At 39.4% G+C, this 20608-nt stretch overlaps 1 protein-coding gene across 3 annotated transcripts in view; it reads left to right on the plus strand.

The window, feature by feature from the left end:
* Positions 1-20608, plus strand: part of LOC124111536 (DDB1- and CUL4-associated factor 1-like) — a 71861-nt gene that overhangs the window by 5261 nt on the left and 45992 nt on the right. For 2 of the 3 annotated variants that reach the window (XM_046471276.2, XM_046471278.2), the window contains exons 2-9: positions 7506-7582; positions 8563-8636; positions 9217-9336; positions 12877-13014; positions 14213-14528; positions 16281-16423; positions 17845-17946; positions 19130-19288. In XM_046471276.2, the coding sequence (XP_046327232.1) occupies positions 7506-7582; positions 8563-8636; positions 9217-9336; positions 12877-13014; positions 14213-14528; positions 16281-16423; positions 17845-17946; positions 19130-19288 (1129 nt within the window). The remainder of the gene's footprint in view (positions 1-7505; positions 7583-8562; positions 8637-9216; positions 9337-12876; positions 13015-14212; positions 14529-16280; positions 16424-17844; positions 17947-19129; positions 19289-20608) is intronic. The other variant, XM_046471277.2, reaches the window with a different exon arrangement.

Here is a 20608-nt window from a genome sequence, read left to right on the forward strand (position 1 = left end):
AAAATAATTGTGACAGCAGATTAAAATATTTAGAACCACGATAACGCGGTTGATTACCATGCGTAAAGCATTACCAATATGGATCTGGGGTTATATTATATATGAATCTGCCGCCACACAATTGAAATCGATAATAAAATCCCGACTGTCCTCATTGGATAAATGAAGCTTAAATATACGATTAGCAAGCATTAAATACCAACGTGTTGCGCATATGTCTATTACCCTTTCAACTGGTGGTTCTTTAAGGGAACACCAGTTGAAAAGGGTAAAAGACATATGCCTGGCGAATCATATTTGCATTACCAGTGGTGCTAAGCGCTTGCGGGCCTCTGTTATAAGGCGCCGAGACAGCGACAATTTAACGAACTTGTGGTAAAAATAGTTTCACGGAGTTTTTGCTCAGTTTAGTTACTGCATAAAAACATTATGAAATCGGGTAAGTCGAAGTGAAACGGCGATTACCTTGATTACTTCCGTGGCGAAAAAAGATATAAAAAACCCAGGAGAAATGTGTTGGAATTGATGTGCATGTGGATTCAAGCAATTGAGATACGATGACATGCCAGCAGCCCATGCTTGCCGTAAAAGGTGACCATGCTTGTAAAAGGCGACCAACGGGATCGGGTGTCCAGGCTCGCTGACTTGGTTGATGCATGTCATCGATCCCAATTGCGTGGATCGTTGCTCATGATATTAATCGCTGGGTTGTCTGGTCCAGACTCGATTATTTTACAGACCGCCGTCATATAGCTAGAATATTGCTGGGTGCGGCGATAAACAACGAACAAACAAACGATGACATGCATCAACAAAGTCAGCGACCCTGACTTGGTTGATGCATGTCATCAATCCCAATTGCGTGGATCGATGCTCAATATGTCAATCACAGGACTGTCTGGTCCAGACTAGATTAATTACAGACCGCCGTCATATAGCTGGAATATTGCTGAATGCGGTATTTAATATATGTTGTGTTGGAGGGAGCATTATTTACATAAGCCAGTTTGGCCTGTTTACAAATCTCAGATGAATAAAATATGATTAACCTATTATTACATGTTGCGGGGTGTCTTATTTCATACAAAACCAATGTTCTTAAACACATCACCTTGGGTGAAACAGAATTATTTCCTTGTTTTAGCGTCGATTTCATAATGCTTACATGCGTATGGGATAACATAAGATTGTTATTTGATGTTGTTAATATGCTGTGGGGCATTTGATATTTACAGTCCACATGCCCACGGTGATTTTCTAATATATATTTCATATGCATACAGTACTTCTAGAAATAATGCAAATTCCTCAATCGGCATACACATCTGCCATATACAGGAAACTCTGTATATTTAATTATCCACTGTGATTAGCAGTTATACAGTCCCCCCCCCGATAACGCGGGTCTCAGGGCCAATGGAATGTAGGTCAGGTGATAGTTGAACTAAAGAGGAGTCCAATACATGTACTGTATATGCACACTTGATGACGTATGTACGTAAATGCGCATGCATGGTTTCGACAGAAGAATTGCCGGTGTTTGTGAGAATAAATACAATGTATGATTTTATTTTTGTTCGAGTTAGATCGATCTTTTGTAGAAGTTTTGATGTTCCGTTATTGTTAACTACTTTGACTGTTGGGCCCATTTGAATGCAAATATGGTAAGATATACATGAATGAAATAATCTTTTGGGCTTGAAATTTCATTACTTCGCCAGAGATGGGTGTCCCGTCATGTCGGGATAGCGTAAACCACGCAAACAGTGCATTGTCCAGTGTCTGGTCGTACGCCGTCTTGGGGCGGTCGGGTAGCCTAGTGGTTAAAGCGTTCGCTCGTCACGCCGAAGACCCGGATTCGAATCCCGACGTGGGTACAATGTGTGAAGCCCATTTCTGGTGTCCCCCGCCGTGATATTGCTGGAATATTGCTAAAAGCGGCGTAAAACCAAACTCACTCACTCACGTACGCCGTCTTTTCCTGCCTCATGTCTCTGTCTTCTGATGTCTTCTGTCTTTAGCCTGTGAATCTCTTTCTCTCTTGATCAACGCTAACTTCTCCGCAATGCTTGTCGTCTGCTTTTCACTGATGCCATGATGAAATGGTACAGAAAAAAATGGGAACTGGAATTTTATATACCCAGTATGATTTCAGCACTAACTTCTTCTCACTTTTAATGTTGTTTCAGATTAGTTTTAACTCTTACACACGCGACACGATTGATGTTTAAAACTAGTCACAGCACAGATTGATGTGTTAAATTGATGAAGATGGAAGTCGGATCATAATTGGGTCCAGATACGGAAAACCTACGTCGTGTGTTTTAAACAAATAAAAATAACAGGTGTTCATTGTTTTTTGGACATTAATTGTATTAGGTAATCCCTGTACCAAATACGCGTAATCAAATGGGAAGCAGCATCAAATTTATGGGAGCCAGTGATCACCCCGCAGTCAACTGGGATGACGCAATACAGCACGTGACTACTCCCAAAATGAACTTACCCCTCCACGTTAAAATATATCGTCGCCTCTTCGATTTCTTTCCCGTGGTATGATAGTTGATGACACCAGAAATTAGCCAAAGTACTATGTATGGACATCACAGGCGCGGCGTTTTGCGAGAATACAAAGATTTTTTTAATCGGAATTCGCTCGATCGTTCATACTTCCAGCCACTGGCGAAGAATTGTGAAAATGCAAGAGAATAGAAGCGAAGCGAAAATTAATGTATTGATGTCAATATCGAAATATTTGCTATATGATTGTATATGAACACATTTAACATTAATAATATACCAATAATTGCCCAATAACATATGGAATTGATAACGGGCTAAAATATTTTAAAACAAATTATGATCTAAAAATATTATGCTATTTTAATATAATACATAATACATGTTTCAGTTGATTTAATGTTTTATGTACATAAACATGTACAAATACAGGGAGATATCAATAAAGGTCTGAAATACTCCTAAACGTTCATCCAGTAATTATGAATGCGTCAAATTAACAGTCACAACAATAACGCGTCAGGCTGTACTTGACAATGACACACCTTACGAGTTTCTTTGTCAACAAGTAAGGGTTAGTATCTTGGACATGCATTAAGGTACTTATATCAACTTTTAACAGACGTACGTGTCTCGAATTCCTTGAATTGGCTGTATGGCAGTGTGAACCATGGAATAGTTTTAATGGTTTGACAATCGACCGTGCAGCAATATACATCCACAATATACTTCATCGCTATTTAGACCCGTAAATCCGACAGCCTCGCACTCCCGACATCGACACACCGAATTTGCAACGAACCACTGAAATCACTTATTAATTAGTCTCGTTAATCCGACACGGTGATCAACGTACTCCGTGGTCATCTGCCCGCGAGTACACAGACACGTGTTTTGATGCGAGACGAGTCGGCGAGTAGCTGCATATTTCAACGGCTGCAGAGATAAACTTGCTTAACAATAAACAACTACTGCTTTCAATAAACAAAACAGGATTAATCACATGCCTCGATTACCTCAATCTTATTAAACTCATATACAAAATCTCGCAACCGCTGTGTACTTTACAGGTCACGTCAGAACGACCTTCCGCGAAGTTTGACCGACCAATCAAATTACTAACAGGAAGTCGACACAAGCCACTATGAATTGAAAGCAGCTTTCTAAGCATTTGCGGCACTAAAGTACTCACGGAAATGAAAAAAAACCCTGGTCTTTTCGATCTCAGATTTTAAATAAATGCAGTTAATATACAAAATATATAAATATTCAAACAACTCAATTAGTACTAATTGGGCTTTGGCACAAATACAGCGTATCAAAGGTTTTTATATCTTTTTACACGTAGACTGTTGTGAAACTGAGCATAACCAGGTGTTTGAAGATCAAGGTGAATGTCCATGACCTATGACACCTTGACGACAGGTAAAAACAGGTGCTTGAAACCCACGTGCATGTGATTTGTCAGTGGTTAGTGATTTGTCAGTAGTTTTATTTTTGAATGTTGAAAGTGCCTACAATTACCTCCTGTAAAGTACATTTTGTATTGAGCACTGAGATAAAACTAGCAAATCAAGACTAGTACTTTTCCAGTTGTTTTGTTATTTCGTATTTACATCTACGTAATGCTTTGTGTCGATTATTTAATCCAGCAAAACAGTTTTTTTCCATTTCCATGAGTACTTTAGTTTCAAATTGCCGACTTGCATTCCCAACTATGCCTTATAAAGTATTTTAAGTCAGACATACAGTCCGTATCAGTAGTCTTTGAAAACGTATTCCGCTAACATTGTAACATAACAATATGATTATTTCCTTTTTTATTACGAGTTTGAATCGTTATCGATCGTGTAGTTGTCCGATTTTCGATCACGAACGTTAAAACAACCTAATTTCGTTTATAATAAATAACGGTAGAAACGATGAAACATACATGTAAACGCGCGTGCACTGAATATCACAGGCAACATTGTGTGTAGAAAAACATACTGTCCAAGTTAGCCAATGGAATTTATGCCCGGGTAAAAATATTTGCATAAAGCGAATTCCGACCTGTCGACAACGGACAAGTACGTAAACCATCTGTCTTGTCATTGAATAAGATCATGTTTTCTTCCCCATTTATATTTATACTTAATGTTATTATTCTTGCAATTGCTATAGTGTAAATTATAGCTTATTCAACATATTGTTGCCATAACACGCGCAATTGAACTTGCAACAAACACCCGCCTGAAACACGTGGTGCTCTTTGTGATGCTGATGTATCCCATAATTATTATTGTTCGTGTTCACTAATAAATGGAGCTGTTGATGACATCTGAACACGATTTCAGAATGAACATATATATTTGGTGGGACTAAATATTTCATAAAGCAAAGAAACAAGACAACAGGCGTACGGATTTCTTCCGTTGACTTTTATTTCTAACATCCTCAAATAAACGATCAAAACGATATGCCTTAACTGTTCCATGACGTGGATGAAATAACTAATCAGCTGCTACCGTATTTTCTTGAGTATAGTGCGCAATATTTGTCCAAAAAACATAGCTGTGTAGAAGAGGGTGCGCAATATACACGAAATAATGACTTTTGATGATTTTTTTCCCTCCATGGAAAGATATTGCCGTGGGCACGTAACACCGGAAATACCATGTCAACAATTCCATACTAAAGTACGCAAATTAATAATGTAATTACACTGTCTGGCTATAAAAAGTGTTGGTTTTTTTATATATCTGGACTTATGTATGTAACTTATTTCATTAATTCTATTCAAAATTCCTTTAAATATTGTTTTAATTAATTTCGGCGAAGGGAGCGGAAGATCGCGCAACTCACCTTTTATTAACAGCGACCACGGTCAGATTACCGCTATTGACGCCTTGAAACGAACTTTAATTGACCGAGAATGGATACATATATCATAAATGCCGTACTCTGACTCGTTAAAAGTCATATTTGTTATAGTTTGACGATTCTATGTCAACACGTAGTTCTCGCGATCACGTGCGCGAGAGCCTTGACGGTGACTGGTCAGACTGGTTCCATGTGAAAAATTATTACCCGGCAATAGCGATCAGCTGCTTCGCTTAGGGTTATTATTATTTAAAATATGTTTAGTAAAAGCTGCAACTAAATTAACAAGATATTGGGATATATTATTACTGATAAAAAATAGTTTCAGATACAATTTTTGCCGATCCTTGCATTAAAATACTGTAAAGTTATATATCATTGGGTGTGTCTTGACCGTATCACCGGTAGATTCCAAGAAAACGTGTGTACAGCTAATAGCTGTGTCCGGCTTAGTTTACGAGAAAATACACAAGGTAATCTTAATCCCTGGATGTAAAACAATGCCTGGCAGAACAAAAAATACAATTTAAAAACGGTAAATAAATTTGTCTGGTGATTTTTTATCTCAAATTTTGAATTTGTACTGACCAAGTTTCTCATCACCCGTTCGTTTACCGGAATTCGCTGAAGGGGTAGATCTACAGTGTAATTTATTTCTGCACTTGACATTCGATTTTTCCCCCTAAAATAGTGAATCCGCTAGAGGGGGTTGCACACTATACTCAAGAAAATACTGGTAATTGATATAGGAAATACCCACACACTTGTGTGAACTCTCAACATCTACTGAATGTCGTATTGAATCGTAGACCATTCATTGTGTGCTATGATGAATAGATAAACCACTAAACTCGTGAAGTTCACGTAATAATTTTCAAACAATCCTGATAGTGCAACAAGTTAATTTTAAATCACACACATTCAAGTACACACACGTCTTTCCATGTATCCACATTCACCCGCTGACCGCACAGGCCGCAGACACCTAAACGAGCCTCCTGGTGGTAATGAAGGCCGGGAATCAACCAAGCGCTAACGATGAAGTGACACCAATACACAGGACATTCAAAGTCCTTTTACACGCGCTTCAGTGACTTTGCCCACGCACGCGAAAAACCGGGTCCTGCAGTAGGAATTGAAAATCCACATCCCAGAGAGGCCACCCTGACTGTATAGTTGGGCAGGTAATCAGGTGCAACCCCTATTTCGCTTTCCAGCTCAAACATGTCAAAAACAAGCCACCCATACTGTCAGATCTAAAATGGGATGTTGTTTCGGTTTGTAATACAACAGCTGTCTGTGACTATGGTGCTTAGACCAAAGACCTACTTAATGTTAATACAATTGACTAATGAATATGAGACTCATCATGCTCATGCTAACATGGCTAAAGTGCCACAGTTTGCGATGCAGGGTTATGTCCTTGGGTGTGCCAGAAACCTATGACCATGCTTTCAAATTCCAGCTTTGCCATTATTATGTGTCTAGGTTTGTCAGCATCATCATTAGCATGATTAGGGATGTGCGGTTTTATCGGTATACCGGTATATTGCAATACAAATTCATCACGATACGTATCGCGATACGCTTTTGGCGTATCGGTTTTTCCCTCATTATTCAAACTGCGACTGACATGTATATGCCATGATGTATAGTCTTACCTTATTAAATCAAAACAAAGACAAAACAAATGCTTCATACTCTTTATTTGATTGTAGATAAAAATAATAGTACAATTTATTAAAATTGGTTCATAATTTTGACCAAATTGTTAACATTGCAGCTTTCATATTAATATTTGTCAAAGGGATATGAAAAAAAGCTTTTCTCTTGGTAGAAATTATTTCTCAATATATTGCAATAATATTGCAATATGTTTTTGAAATATTGCAATATATCGCAATACAGTTATGGGTCCAATTCCCAACCCTAATCATCATGGTCATACCTGTGCCAAAGTTGTAAATGTCTAAATCTGCATTACTTCAGGCTTTCCCCCTCCACAATATTCTTTGGCCTCTCATACCATTTGTCATCAGTACCTGGTATGTGTGAATGGTTCCAAAACAAGGAGACATTCAGCGTGTTCAAGACATGCTAAGGGTCTGTTTCATGACTTTCAGACTGGCAGAGTTGGTAGAAAAGGAAACTGAAGCATACTTCAAGATGGATCCAGATCCTTTTGATGACCGACATCCAGGTACTTACTTTAACTCAAGAACAGATTATTAAACTGCATTAACCGTTTTAACATAAAAATATTTTTGCAAGCCCACAGTATATTGAAACTTGAAAGATAAGGCATAGTGTTCATATATTTCTGTATGGACCATCACGATTAAGTATTGTGTGTATTGGACATGTTGAACCATCCTGGATTATCCAGTATGTTATGTCTCTATTCTTGTATGATAAATATTCTAGGCCTGTTTGCTGCAGGAGCTTGTTTTGAGCCCATTGAGCGGCATGATGCTAATAATCATGATAATAGCCATCCAATCAAATTGGTATCACAAGCGACAGAAATTCTGTGTTGAGTAGGATATAGGAAAGATGGTGATGTCACTTCCGAAATGAAGCTATAGTGGTGGATGGGTCCACAGTATTTATCATGATGGAATGGAGATATGATACACTGGATAATAGGGATAGATATACATTTTTATTTTCACAAGTTAGCCAAAAATATCATCCACAGAGTGGTCATCCACAAGGAAGTGTCACTTGTCATTTCTGAATTTTACTTGTCTCTGACTAGCAGACTTTATGTCAAGCCGTGGTTTTTGTAGTTAGGAATCTGGACACAAGTTATTTCAAGTTTTTCATGTACAAGTTCTTTTAACATGTTTGCTGTTTGAAAACAAACCAGCATTATCATTATCAGTGATAACTTCTTCATGTTCAGTAATGAATACATTATTACTTTATAGCTGAAATATTGCTGATCGTGCAGATGTACAAATAACACCTCTTACTCCCTCTGTACATCCTGTAGACAGCTGATCAGCTATTAATAGGAGTACACTCATCATCAGCAGCATAATAATCATGTTGATGAGGAAATGTCTGTACATGACATGATGAGTAAAACCATCAAGAGGGTGTTCAATTTCAAAAGTTACCTATTTATAACATGCATAATTGTATCATGTTCATGAAAATCAATATTTTCTTTTGCAGGCAAAACAAATCCAACATGTGCTCTAGGTCATCTTATGAAGACTTTGTTTAAGAATGAAGACTTCATGAATGAGGTAACCTATAAGTGTGACTACTGAATCATGTTTATTATCATGATTACTCAAATATAAGAACAGCAGGGCTTGAAGTCATCACACAGATGACATCTGTACCTTGTCAGCTTGCTGGGTTAGCCTCTTTGGTCATGTAGACAAGGTGTTCGACCTCGGATCAGTAGGTTCAAATCCCATGACACGAATTAGAAAGTTTTATAGCTGCTACATAAGAAATGCTGTCTGACACCTATGGTGGCAAGTGGTAAATTATGATAGTTACAAAGTCTATTAAATGGTGACAAATATCATTATCCTTCTGGTCTCCTATGTCATAAGGGGCGGTAGGGAAGCCCAGTGGGAAGCTCCCATGTCATGATCATGTTGATCCATGAATATATTTTACTGTTTAAAAAAATAATACAAACAGTATCTTGATTTCACAGTCTTGTGTAACATCTCTCCACAAACATCATGAACATGACAGAACAATATTGTCCACTGTTAAAGATAAACTGTGGTGGAATTTCCATGGAAATCAGTGTTACCATGGTTATTGATTATCTAAAGGAGGGTTTAACATAAGTTTTTTGTCTTTTAGTTGGTTGGCTCGTATCTGATGAACCCAAGTGAAAACAACCAGGATCTCCACACTGCAGCCTGCCGCCTCTTGCTGGATGTGATGCCAGGCATGGAGGCATCGGTCGTCTTCCAGGACACGGTGAGACCTTGAGATATTTCACTGTGATATGGGACCTCCTCCGTGGTCTAATGGGTGCGTCTGCCTAGAGAGCAGAAGGCCGGTGGTTCGATCCCCCGGCCATGTCATATCAAAATGCATTAAAAGATGGAATTTGTTGTTGCCCTGCCTGGCCCTTGGCATTAAGGGGATGAAACAAGGTCTGGTCAGCTCAGTCAGTATATTGTGTCTTAGTGGGATATACATGTTAAACTGCGATGTGTTATCTCATTAGGCTAGCACTATGAACTGGTATCAGTCAGAATATTGTGTCTTAGCATGCTTCGTGTGTCAGTATATTGTCTCTTAGTGGGATATACTTGTTAAACTGCGACTTATTATCTCAGTTGGCTAGCACTATGAACTGGTATCAGTCAGAATATTGTGTCTTAGCATGCTTAGTGTGTCAGTATATTGTGTCTTAGTGTGTCTGAATATTGTGTGCCTTAGTGTGTCAGTATTTTGTGTTTGAGTGGGATATACATGTTAAACTGTGACGTGTTATTTGGCTATCATTATTAAACTGGCACAAGTCTGGACTAGTACAAGCAACCACACACATACATGCATACACCTCGCTATAGAAAAAAAATATTGAAGGTGATGTTAAACCCTATTAAACCTGGCCTCACCTTCAAAGAGCAGTCATTTAATATCCGCCTGTTTTGAAAAATGTTTCCAGAGCAGAATTCCTAAACTGTTGAATTATTTGGTGTTGAAACTTGCTGTACAGATCTGCCTCGGGTGAAACAGGTGCCTGGTGATGATTTGCGATTTCTGTTGTTGATTTGTTTGTTTTCATGATGACCTTTACTGAAAATGAGGGTAGTGCTCGTTTCCGGAGCAGAACTAAAAAAACATTGAATATTTCTCAACAAACTTTGCTATAGAGATCAGTCTTGTAGTGAACTGGTGCCTTTTCATGATTTGGGATTTTGAAAATTATTTAACAGCATATTTTTTTACTTCACTGTACTGAATGTATCCAATGGCAATCAACCAAAAGTGGGGTATAGATAGCCAGGCTCCATTCCGAGTCCGAGACCGGAGGAATATGTCATCTGATAACTCTTGTTATAGAGGTGAGGGAGGGGGGTGGGGGAGATGTCTTTAGTAGAGGGTCATAAGAAATAATGCACATATTTGGGAAGGGTCATGAAAAATGAACTTTTTGATAATAACATTTCAAGTGGTCTTTTAGGGGAGGGCCAAGAAGAAAATGTCCAAGGACATGGGGAGGGACAAGCATAAGATAATAGGGTTCTAAAGATGTTCAGCTTTGCACTTTGACTGTGCTCTTAAATTCTGTCGAATGCATTCTTGGCTCTGTAAGCATCTTTTCCTCTGAAATTGCCAGATTGAGTAAACCAAACTTTTACATGTATGATTCTTCTGATATACTCAACAACAAAAGTTCCTGTGACACCAATATTTTAGTGTATTTTTCAAACAAGTAAAGTTTGTTTTTCAATATTGTAGTACATGTATGGAATCAAGTCACAAAAACGCAACTGCTACAGAAAAGCATGCATTCCATGTGAAAGTTGACTTTTATGCAGGCCCCATGCATTTCACTACCCATGAATGGGTATAAAACATGTGTGTTAACGGGATTCCATATGCATTGTTTAGGATCGTGCTGACAACAACTACTAAGAAAAACAACAAAATTACGCAATTATTCACCATTACGAAATGCAACGCCTGTCCGAAAATGAGCGTCTGCGAGCCATTGGTATGCTTGAAGCAGGATCGAGTCAACTTGATGTTGCAAGACAATTTAACGTCCACAGAAACACCATTTGGTGTTTATGGCAACAGTGGCAACAGACGAATGCAGTCAGAGACCATCCTCAAAGTGACAGGCCACGCGTAACCAATAATTGACAAGACAACTGGATTCGAACAACACACCTACGAAATCGATTCCAGCCAGCAACAGTGACTGCAAGAAGCATCCCAGGCCTTCCACGAATATCTTCACAAACTCTACGTCGCCGCCTCAGGTGTGCGGGGATTGTCGCCAGAAGACCCGCCAGACGTCCCATTTTGACAGGAAACCACCGTCAAGCATGTCTACAGTGGTGCAGACAGCGTCTACGCTGGACGGCCATGCAGTGGGGACAAGTTCTATTCACTGATGAGTCTCGTTTTCACCTCAGGGGCGGTCGGGTAGCCTAGTGGTTAAAGCGTTTGCTCGTCACGCCGAAGACCCGGGTTCGATTCCCGACATTGGAACAATGTGTGAAGCCCATTTCTGGTGATCCCTGCCGTGATATTGCTGGAATATTGCTAAAAGCGGCGTAAAACCATACTCACTCACTCACTCACCTCAGCCACAGCGATGGACGGATTCGAGTGTACCGAGGTCGAGGTGAACGTTACATCAATCATTGTGTCATGGAATAGGATCGGTTCGGGGGCGGAAGCGTTATGGTATGGGGTGGGATTACAGCAAGACAGAGGACCCGTTTGATAGTGGTAGAAGGAAATCTCAATGGACGGCGCTACTGCGATGAGATCATCGGCCCTGTTGTTCTACCGTTTTTGCGTCGTCATGGCCCAGGCATTACCTTTCAACATGACAATGCCCGGCCTCATATTGCTCGACTTGTTCGCTTCTCTTCAACAAAACAACATGAATGTCATCCCCTGGCCGGCTCACTCCCCTGATCTCTCACCAATCGAGCACATGTGGGATGAGATGGATCGGTTCCTTCGACATCACCCACGTGTTCCTAAGACACTCCAGGCTTCGAAACATGCTCCAGCAGATTTGGACAGATTTCCCACAGGACTTTGTGCGGCGCCTGGTCCATTCCATTAGACGAAGATGTGTTGCTTGCATCGCAACCAGAGGTGGACACACGCTATTAATTTGTAAATTGACATTTTGGCATGTTCATGTTTTTTATGAAATCACACATTTTCTGAAGTCAGTTAGGCAAATTAAACCATTTGAACACTTACAGGAGTCTTTTATCTGTTGCAAACAGAAATTGTTTCAGATTTGGTAAAAAACATAACTTTGCATTAAATCTTATTCAATGTCAACATGGTCAACATGGTCAAAGGAACTTTTGTTGTTCAGTATATTTTGTGCAAATTTTCCGCATATTCTCACAATCCTTACGTCCATTACCTGTACCTTTTCTCCCAATGACGATTGTCATATTTCTCCCACTTTGGGATGCGATCGTTCGGTTATCGGGTTTATCTGTGTTTCCAAGCTACATCTATGGGGAACAACTCTCTAGACACTCCCCTCTCAAAAATAGCGTTGTCAAATATCCAGGAATGACGTCAGATAGAACAATGTTTTATCTTGAAATAAACCACACCCCGTTCTTCATTGTTCTTTGCAATTTTAGCAGTTTTTAACCCCCAACTCATTCACGTTAGAAAGTTGTTACACTGTTGTTGTTTTTTAATAATATGTAACTGTTAAAGTTTGTCTTTGGGTTAGGTTTTCAAGTTGAAATAACCATTGTCTGTCCACATAATTCCGTTGTTTGTTTGTAGGAGGGCCTTGTGGACCGACTGTTTGGCTGGGCTGAGAATGGCCCTGAGCCCCTGCGGTCCTATGCTACAGGACTGTTGGCTGGAGCCATGGAGATTCAGGATGTTGCTTCTGCAAATAAGGAGAAAAACTATGCTATGGTGAGTCCATGTGTCCTGCATTGCAGTCTCAAAATCAAGGAGGGTCTGTGGGTCCTTCAGGTTTGATGCCACAGCTTTTGATGAAGGGAGCTAAATATTTTATTTTACGATTAGGGTTAAGAGAGCATGGACAAGGGACCCTTGACTGTGATTCTTTCCAGCACTGCGTTGTGTAAAATCATAGGTCGCCTGTACATGGACAGTGAGGATTCCTAGCACTGTATGCTGCTATTGGTTAATTTGGACATCTGTAAGGATTATATTGGGCACCAATGAATCTTAACTTTAACAGTGTTAAAACATTGTGAAAGACTGCAGGGACTTATTTAGACCTGCACAGTGGCTGATATTCCTCCCCAAGTCTGCAGCAAAATGTCAGTAAGCATCCCCAAATTGGAATTTGAAAAAATCCCAATTCATTGTATCCAACTAATATTATTGCTTTGTAGAAGTGATCTGTATTTGACTGATAACATGACCAATAATGAGATAGAGGTTTTACTGCTTAGTTTTACGTTATTGCATTGAATGCAATGTTTAAATATCCTTGACTTTCAGAAAGTAAAAAGTTTTTAAAAAATCCAAATGTGAACAAAGTAACAATTTTTCCCCCCGAATTTTCCTGCCAAATGCACTTGGTTTGGAATCCAAGAGGAATCCCTGGACAGTGACAAAGATTTGATAAGGCTTAAAAAAAGAAAAGAATTGGCTCTCAGACAATGACTTTTTAAAATATTGTGCGGGGGGTGTTTATTTTGGTTTTTTCTGGCTTGTTGAGCTGGTATGTAAGCAATTAAACAGTTATGAACCATCAACCTGGGAAAGGGCCTCCCTACATAAACAAGCATACAAACTTCTATTGCCGCCATGACCATAACATAAGATGCGCAGTAAAGCAGTGTGCATGTAAAGGGAAGTAACTACTTGCTATATTGGATCACATTTTTTAAAGTATTAGGATTTTTTTATTTTTTTTTTAGAAATGGAAATAAAACAAAATGTGTGGCAGACTTTATGATGATGCGGGCGGTACCTGAGAACCTAGAATCCCACTATGTACAATGATGATAAGAGAGACTTCTGCTTAATGACCTGATTATGAGATGTTTAGTTTAAGGAGTAGAGAGTTCAGTATTGTCTCATCATGTTATGTAAAGGATTCGTGTATGGCTTTACATTGTCCGTGTGTTGGGTGCAGGTCCCCCTCATGCTGAAGAGGCTTCATGAACTGAGGAAGAAACAGGTTCAGGAGGAGTCTGAGAACGTACATCCATCAGTAGGTGATCGGCCATTCTCCATGTTCGGGGAGGTGTCACCAACGAAAGGTACACCCTCAAATGAAAGCATCAGCCACACCAATTCAGCAGCAGATAAGTCATCAGAGGAGGTCGAGAAAGAGAAGCGAGATGAACGAAGACGGAAGATGAAGCGAGCTCTCTCTCCCAGCTACTATAGTGAAGACCTGTACAGGCTCACGTCTACACAGAAGAGAGCTCGGTATCAGGCATTTGGAAGTAAGTCTAGATGCAAACACTGAAACATTGTTCACCTTAGAGTCCCTTGGTCGTTGAATGTATGTGGTGGGTTGAGTAGCGGAGTGCCTACAGTAGACCATTGTGTTCATAAGGGTTATCCTGGGACCATAAGGCTACATTGTGTTCAACATATTTTTCATGGAGTTTGAGGAAATAAAATGGTATTTTAGTTGAAATCAACAATAAACCACATCTGTATTTGGTATTAATCTTTTGCTAATCATGCTAATGGAGGCATTTATTGTTTACAAGTAAACAGCTGATATCTTGCTGCCAAGTAGTAATGGAATGTGTGTTCATAATAAGTTGTATCAAAGGAATCACTTTCTCGATTTATCCAGTGTATTATCCATGTTATCTCCATTCTATGATGATAAATACTCTGTTCATGACAGCGGTCTGTAAATAATCGAGTCTGGACCAGACAATCCAGTGACTGACATCATGAGCATTGATCCACGCAATTGGGATATGATGACATGCATCAACCAAGTCAGCGAGCCTGATAGGCTTGTCAGGCTCGCTGATTTGGTCGATGCGTGTCATCGATCCCAATTGCGTGGATCGATGCTCACGATATTAATCACTGGATTGTCTGGTCCAGACTCGATTATTTACAGACAGCCGTCATATAGCTGGAATATTGCTGAGTGCAGCTTTAAACAACAACCCCAAACCCAAAGCATTCTCCAGCATAGCTTTGTTTTGGAAGTGACGTCTCCATCTCTCTTATCAATAATTTTAATAAATTCTATAAATTTTAATAAATTTTAAAACTTTGATTTTTGCCATTGACTTATTACATTTCTTGGTGTGAATGTTGTCCAAACTGCACGAAATTGCTTAAAATGCAATCAAATGTTTAAAAAATTTCTGGGGGGGGGCATGCCCCCAGACCCCCCTAGAATTTTTCTCTTTTTTCGGGAAAACCTGCTCACATTTTAAATTATTTAGCACAGATTTTCAGTCACTCCTGACATTGAGGAGCTTCAAATAACGCAACAGGTCAAGTTGGGTACTGGTGTTACTCTCTGTATCACAGCTTGTTTAAATCCTAAAATAACGGGGTAATTTGATGGGGTAGCTATTTTTAGCACTGTTAGATTCAACCAGGAATATTACGAATCTATGGTAGCAATTGGTTTCAGGATATTTGTCACAATAGAATGGACATAGCACACTGGATAATCGAGGTTGAATGAGTCAAGGTCAAGATGTTGTATGTTAATACTGCCTACTGTTTAGGGCTGTGTATTGACCTGGATTTTGTATTGCAATATATTGCCATACTTTAACCTGTATTGCGATGCGTATTGCAATATATTGCCGAAGAATCACCAGACATCAGCCTTGGCTCCCTTATTTTGTATCCCAGCAACAATCAAGGGAGATAATATGGTCACATAGTAGCAAGCTCCTTCCCAGCTCGTGACACCTTCGTTATAGTATAAATACTCTTGGTGTAGAGAGCTCCAAGAACGGGCTATCACTGTAAGGAGCTTGATAGTCGCAATGTGTACACACCAATTGATAAGATTGTCAGAGGCAAGTTCTATCAGAAAGATACTATTTTCTATCTCTATATCGATTAGGGATACGTAAATATGCTTATTTATATTTGCCCCAATATACTGCTACATTTACAAACGTATCGCAATACGTAGTGCTGAAGATTTGCACCACAATATACCGGTGTACCGGTAATACCGCACACCCGTACTACTGTTACAGATCCTGACCTGGAGTGCAGCAACAGCAGCTGGGCGGAGCTGGAGCCGTACGTTATCGGCTCGTATTCCATGTCCCCTCTCACGGCTGGGATGAAGCAGAGGATGATCCTGCAGTATCTTATCCCCATGGGGGAATATCAGGAGGTCAGTGTCAGGTCACCAGGCTACACCTGATGCAACATTCCTGTGTTTTTGATGCAAAGTACATGATGTAAGCATGTAAATACAGTGATCCCTCGCTACAACGCTACCTTCGGGGTCCAAATAATTGATGAGCGTTATAGATGATCAGCGGTTTAACGAAGGTCGAGTCGTAGGTGGTAGATGACCAACAAAACAGTATACATGCTCTGCCTACCTAACACGATCTATGTTGCACGTTTCAGAGTTTAAAAAAAGATTAGAATAGAAGTTATTTATGATTCATCAGTGTTCATAGTGTAAAAAAAAATTATCGAGTACAATATATGCTTTCAAAAAAACAAACACATCGTATCCCTGCTTTACCGCACGCTATAACCAAGTTAGCGCTATATTGAAGGGCGCAATAACGAGGGAACACTGTATGTAGAAAAATATCAACTGCATCGATTTTTGGTACAACTTGCAACTCATTCAATACTAAGATCAGAATTATTTCCAAACATTAACCCGACTGACCCCAACAGCTGCTCAGTAATAGATAGAAAGTGAACAGTGACACTCAGTGTATATCTAAACTATGTTGAGGACACAGTGAATGTGCAAGCAGGCTTTATAGAATCTCAGTTGACAGACAACTCTAAAAATTACCAGCCCCTCCTCGCCACCTGGTTATATTTCTTTCAACATCATGTTCATTGACAGTATCCCTGAAGTAACTTAGTTACATCTACACTACACATCATTCACACCAAGTTCAGTCATAATTTTCTCTGTTTTTCCCTGGAAAATTTCCCTTTGGTTTGAGACTAAGTCGCTACAAATGGATATTTAACCTCGAAGAAAAGCGCAATGTTATTTCCTTACACTAAACATAGACAACAGGACTTTATTTGTCGGTCCACAGGGACTGGCAGTCAAATCTTACTCTTACAGGTAATAAACTGGCAATTATCTTTCAACAGGTACACTGGCAAAATTCCATAACTAGACAAGATGTCATCATAAACTACACTTGATAGATTTGATATCACACCTGATATTGTTATGTCATTTTAAAATATAATTTGATCAGCCTGTTCCAGGCATACAAGAGTGCCAGAAAATCAGGTATCTGTACAGTAGGTGATAAACTATTATACATGTTATATGCACATGCTGATATCCTCCATTTATATTACCCAGAAAGAAACAGTTTACATTATTGGTGTAGGTAAATTCTCGTGTTACATGTTGTTACCCTGCCTGGTGCTCAGCATTAAGGGGGTAAACAAGGACTGGTCGACTCACTGTCGGTATACTGTGCCTGAGTGGACTATATGAGTGCCCAAATCTTGAACACCCCATCTCACCTCACCTCACCTCACCTCACCTCACCTCACCTCACCTCACCCCATCTCACCTGACCTTACCTTGTGTTGCAGCTGCTGGGAGCAGCGTTTGAGCATAATGCCTTGAATCTTATTCTGTACTACATCAATTTGAAGGAAAACAAAGATGTGCGACTAGCCTTCGAAGCTCTCAAGGTGAGTTGTACGATCAGTCTCAGACTGTGCTGAATCAAAACATAAAATAGATGGGCAAAGTGTAACAGTTTACATATTTATCACATGTTTGTCATGTGTGATTCATTGATGATTTTTGGTTTAATGCACCATTGATGCACATGAGCATTAACGGGCAAAAAAAGTGAAAAAGATTATTGCAATTTTGTTGCAAATTGCAATTTTCCTAGATACATTTAGTCAATTTCTGAGAGAGAAAACTTCATAATATTTGTAGAAAGTATTTGAATGTTCAACCCAAAGAGCTGCAATCAGACGCTCTGTAATCAGCTTCCAAAACAAACCTATTTAGCGGCTTCGCCTAAACCTACCGTCACTGCGGTGACATCTGTTTTCATTGGCTGGTATGTTTGCCGTGTTTATCTATCTTGTGATATATTCCGTACCCAGCTGGTGATAATATCCAATCAGTCTGCAGGCCTAGCTGTCTGTGCTAATTAAGCCATGCCTCCTTGTTAGCGCTTTTAAGATTTGTGTGGGTTGTGACAAAAACAGACCTCAAAATATGTACTTTTAATTAAGCGTAACAGCGCTAACTTTATGTTTTTACACTTTTTTCTCTTGACCATCCTATTATACATCATACTGGCTACATAAATATGTATGTACGGTCTATTAATATATTGCACGACACGTGCACTTTAAGCACCTCCTGATTCGAAATCCCAACTCTGAAAAATAATGACAAACCCTGATCTGAACCCAACTGAACACCTTTGGGATACAGACCCCAAGTTCAAAACCTAAATGAACTGACCCAGGCACTGGTCCAAGAGGATCCCAGTGTTGACAATCGGATGTCTGGCATGTCCAAGGGACGCAACTCTGCACAGCGAATCGCGGCGCCTTAGACGACTGGGCCCCCCGTGCCCCCGTTTCCAACAATGAATCACACCAGTCATTATTTAATGTAGCACATATCAGAAAAAGTGGATGCATGTGATATATACGTGATATAAACATTGCTTGCCTTAGAAACTGTTTGTACAGAAAGAACATCTTGAATATCTTAGCTATGGATACATGCATGCTTGCAGTGACATCATCATGTTTGAACATTCTTGTCAACAACAAAACTATCTCTGGATGAGACTGCTTCAAGCCTGGTCAGCGAGTGCTGAGGATGAGTGTTGTATGTTTTCAGTACCTCGCTACACTGCTCTGTCACAAGAAGTTTGCTATCGAGTTCCTGTCAGTCGGCGGTGTTGGGAAGCTGCTAGAGGTGTATCGGCCGTCCATCGCCGCCACAGGGGTGTCACTCTGTCTGTACTACCTGTCCTACTTCGAGGATGCAATGGAAAGGGTATTACTATGTCGGCGAGGGAGTTTTAGTCATAGTTCAGCCTTGCAGGGGTTAACTTAATATTACACTGTAAGAACGCAACTACCAATGGTTGTAGAAGTAGTGTTATATATATAGGATTCATCACACTGTTTAATAGGGGAAATATCAATCCAGTCTAAGTTAATTGGTATTTGCTGAGCCTGGAGATGAAAATACCTACTAATGGAACGAGATATATTTTCTAAATAAATGCAGCAAGATTATTTGTGACCAAAGTTTTTGAAATCTTGTAGATCTGGGTTGGTTGTTGGTTAATGTCATTCAAAAATACTTGCTGATCTTACAGTGCAATCCATGCTTGAATTAAGTCCTTATGGGTATACAATGTTGCAGTCTTTACTTGATAATGTTGAAATTTTAGAAAGAGAAATTACTTGCTTGTGGAGTGCTTTTTGTTTTTGTAAATATTAATCAAAATTTTTTACTTATCCTGCATTACTCCTTAATGCATTCACTGCTTACTTACGACAACTAGAAGGACAGCCTGCGAAGGTCCTGGGTGAAGAAATAAAGTTGTTGTTCTCAAGTCCCAATCAGTGGCCTTCCGTCGCTGTCCTGTGACCTTGATGACACCTAAGGTCATCTTCACATCACTGCTTGTCGCAGCACAGCTAGGACGTGTCCAAGCGGAGCTCTCCTTTTGGATTAATTTTAGACCTTCAGTTTGTCTACAATCTTAAAAATTGATCTGCGATGGGTGATGTATTCTTTTCATATTACTTTCACCATGTTGTGTAGTTTTATGTGAATTAATTAGGCGTGAAAAGACTCTTGTCTTTTTTCCCGCCAAAATATTGTTGTTCGCCGCCATTTTGAATTGTGTTACAATCGTTTGCCTGCCAAGGTAGTCATATTGTTTACAATTCTCAGCTACGTATGTATAACATATTCTTATGTTTTTAAATACTACTAGCTTTGGCGTAACAGTCATATTGTTTACAATTCTCAGCTACGTATGTATAACATATTCTTATGTTTTTAAATACTACTAGCTTTGGCGTAACAGTGAGTTGCGTATACTAAAATATTGTATACTTTTTCAACTCGATAAAAATATGGTTGCCGATAGATTAATATCAAATCTACGGCTTTCTTCCAGTCCCGCTTCATCAACAATTCTTTTATTGCGTACCTATGTTTATGCGATTAAATAGTTTTTTGTTGGTATTTTTGGTTTAACATTGAGTTGCGTATATGAACTTTGTATACTCTTGCAACTCGTAGTTTTTGCCGATAGATTATTGTTCATTTCTATGGCATTCTTCCAGTACCGCCTCA

The sequence above is a fragment of the Haliotis rufescens genome, unplaced genomic scaffold (genome assembly GCF_023055435.1).
Source record: "Haliotis rufescens isolate VD_foot unplaced genomic scaffold, xgHalRufe1.0.p SCAF_71, whole genome shotgun sequence".
Lineage (NCBI taxonomy): Eukaryota > Metazoa > Mollusca > Gastropoda > Lepetellida > Haliotidae > Haliotis > Haliotis rufescens.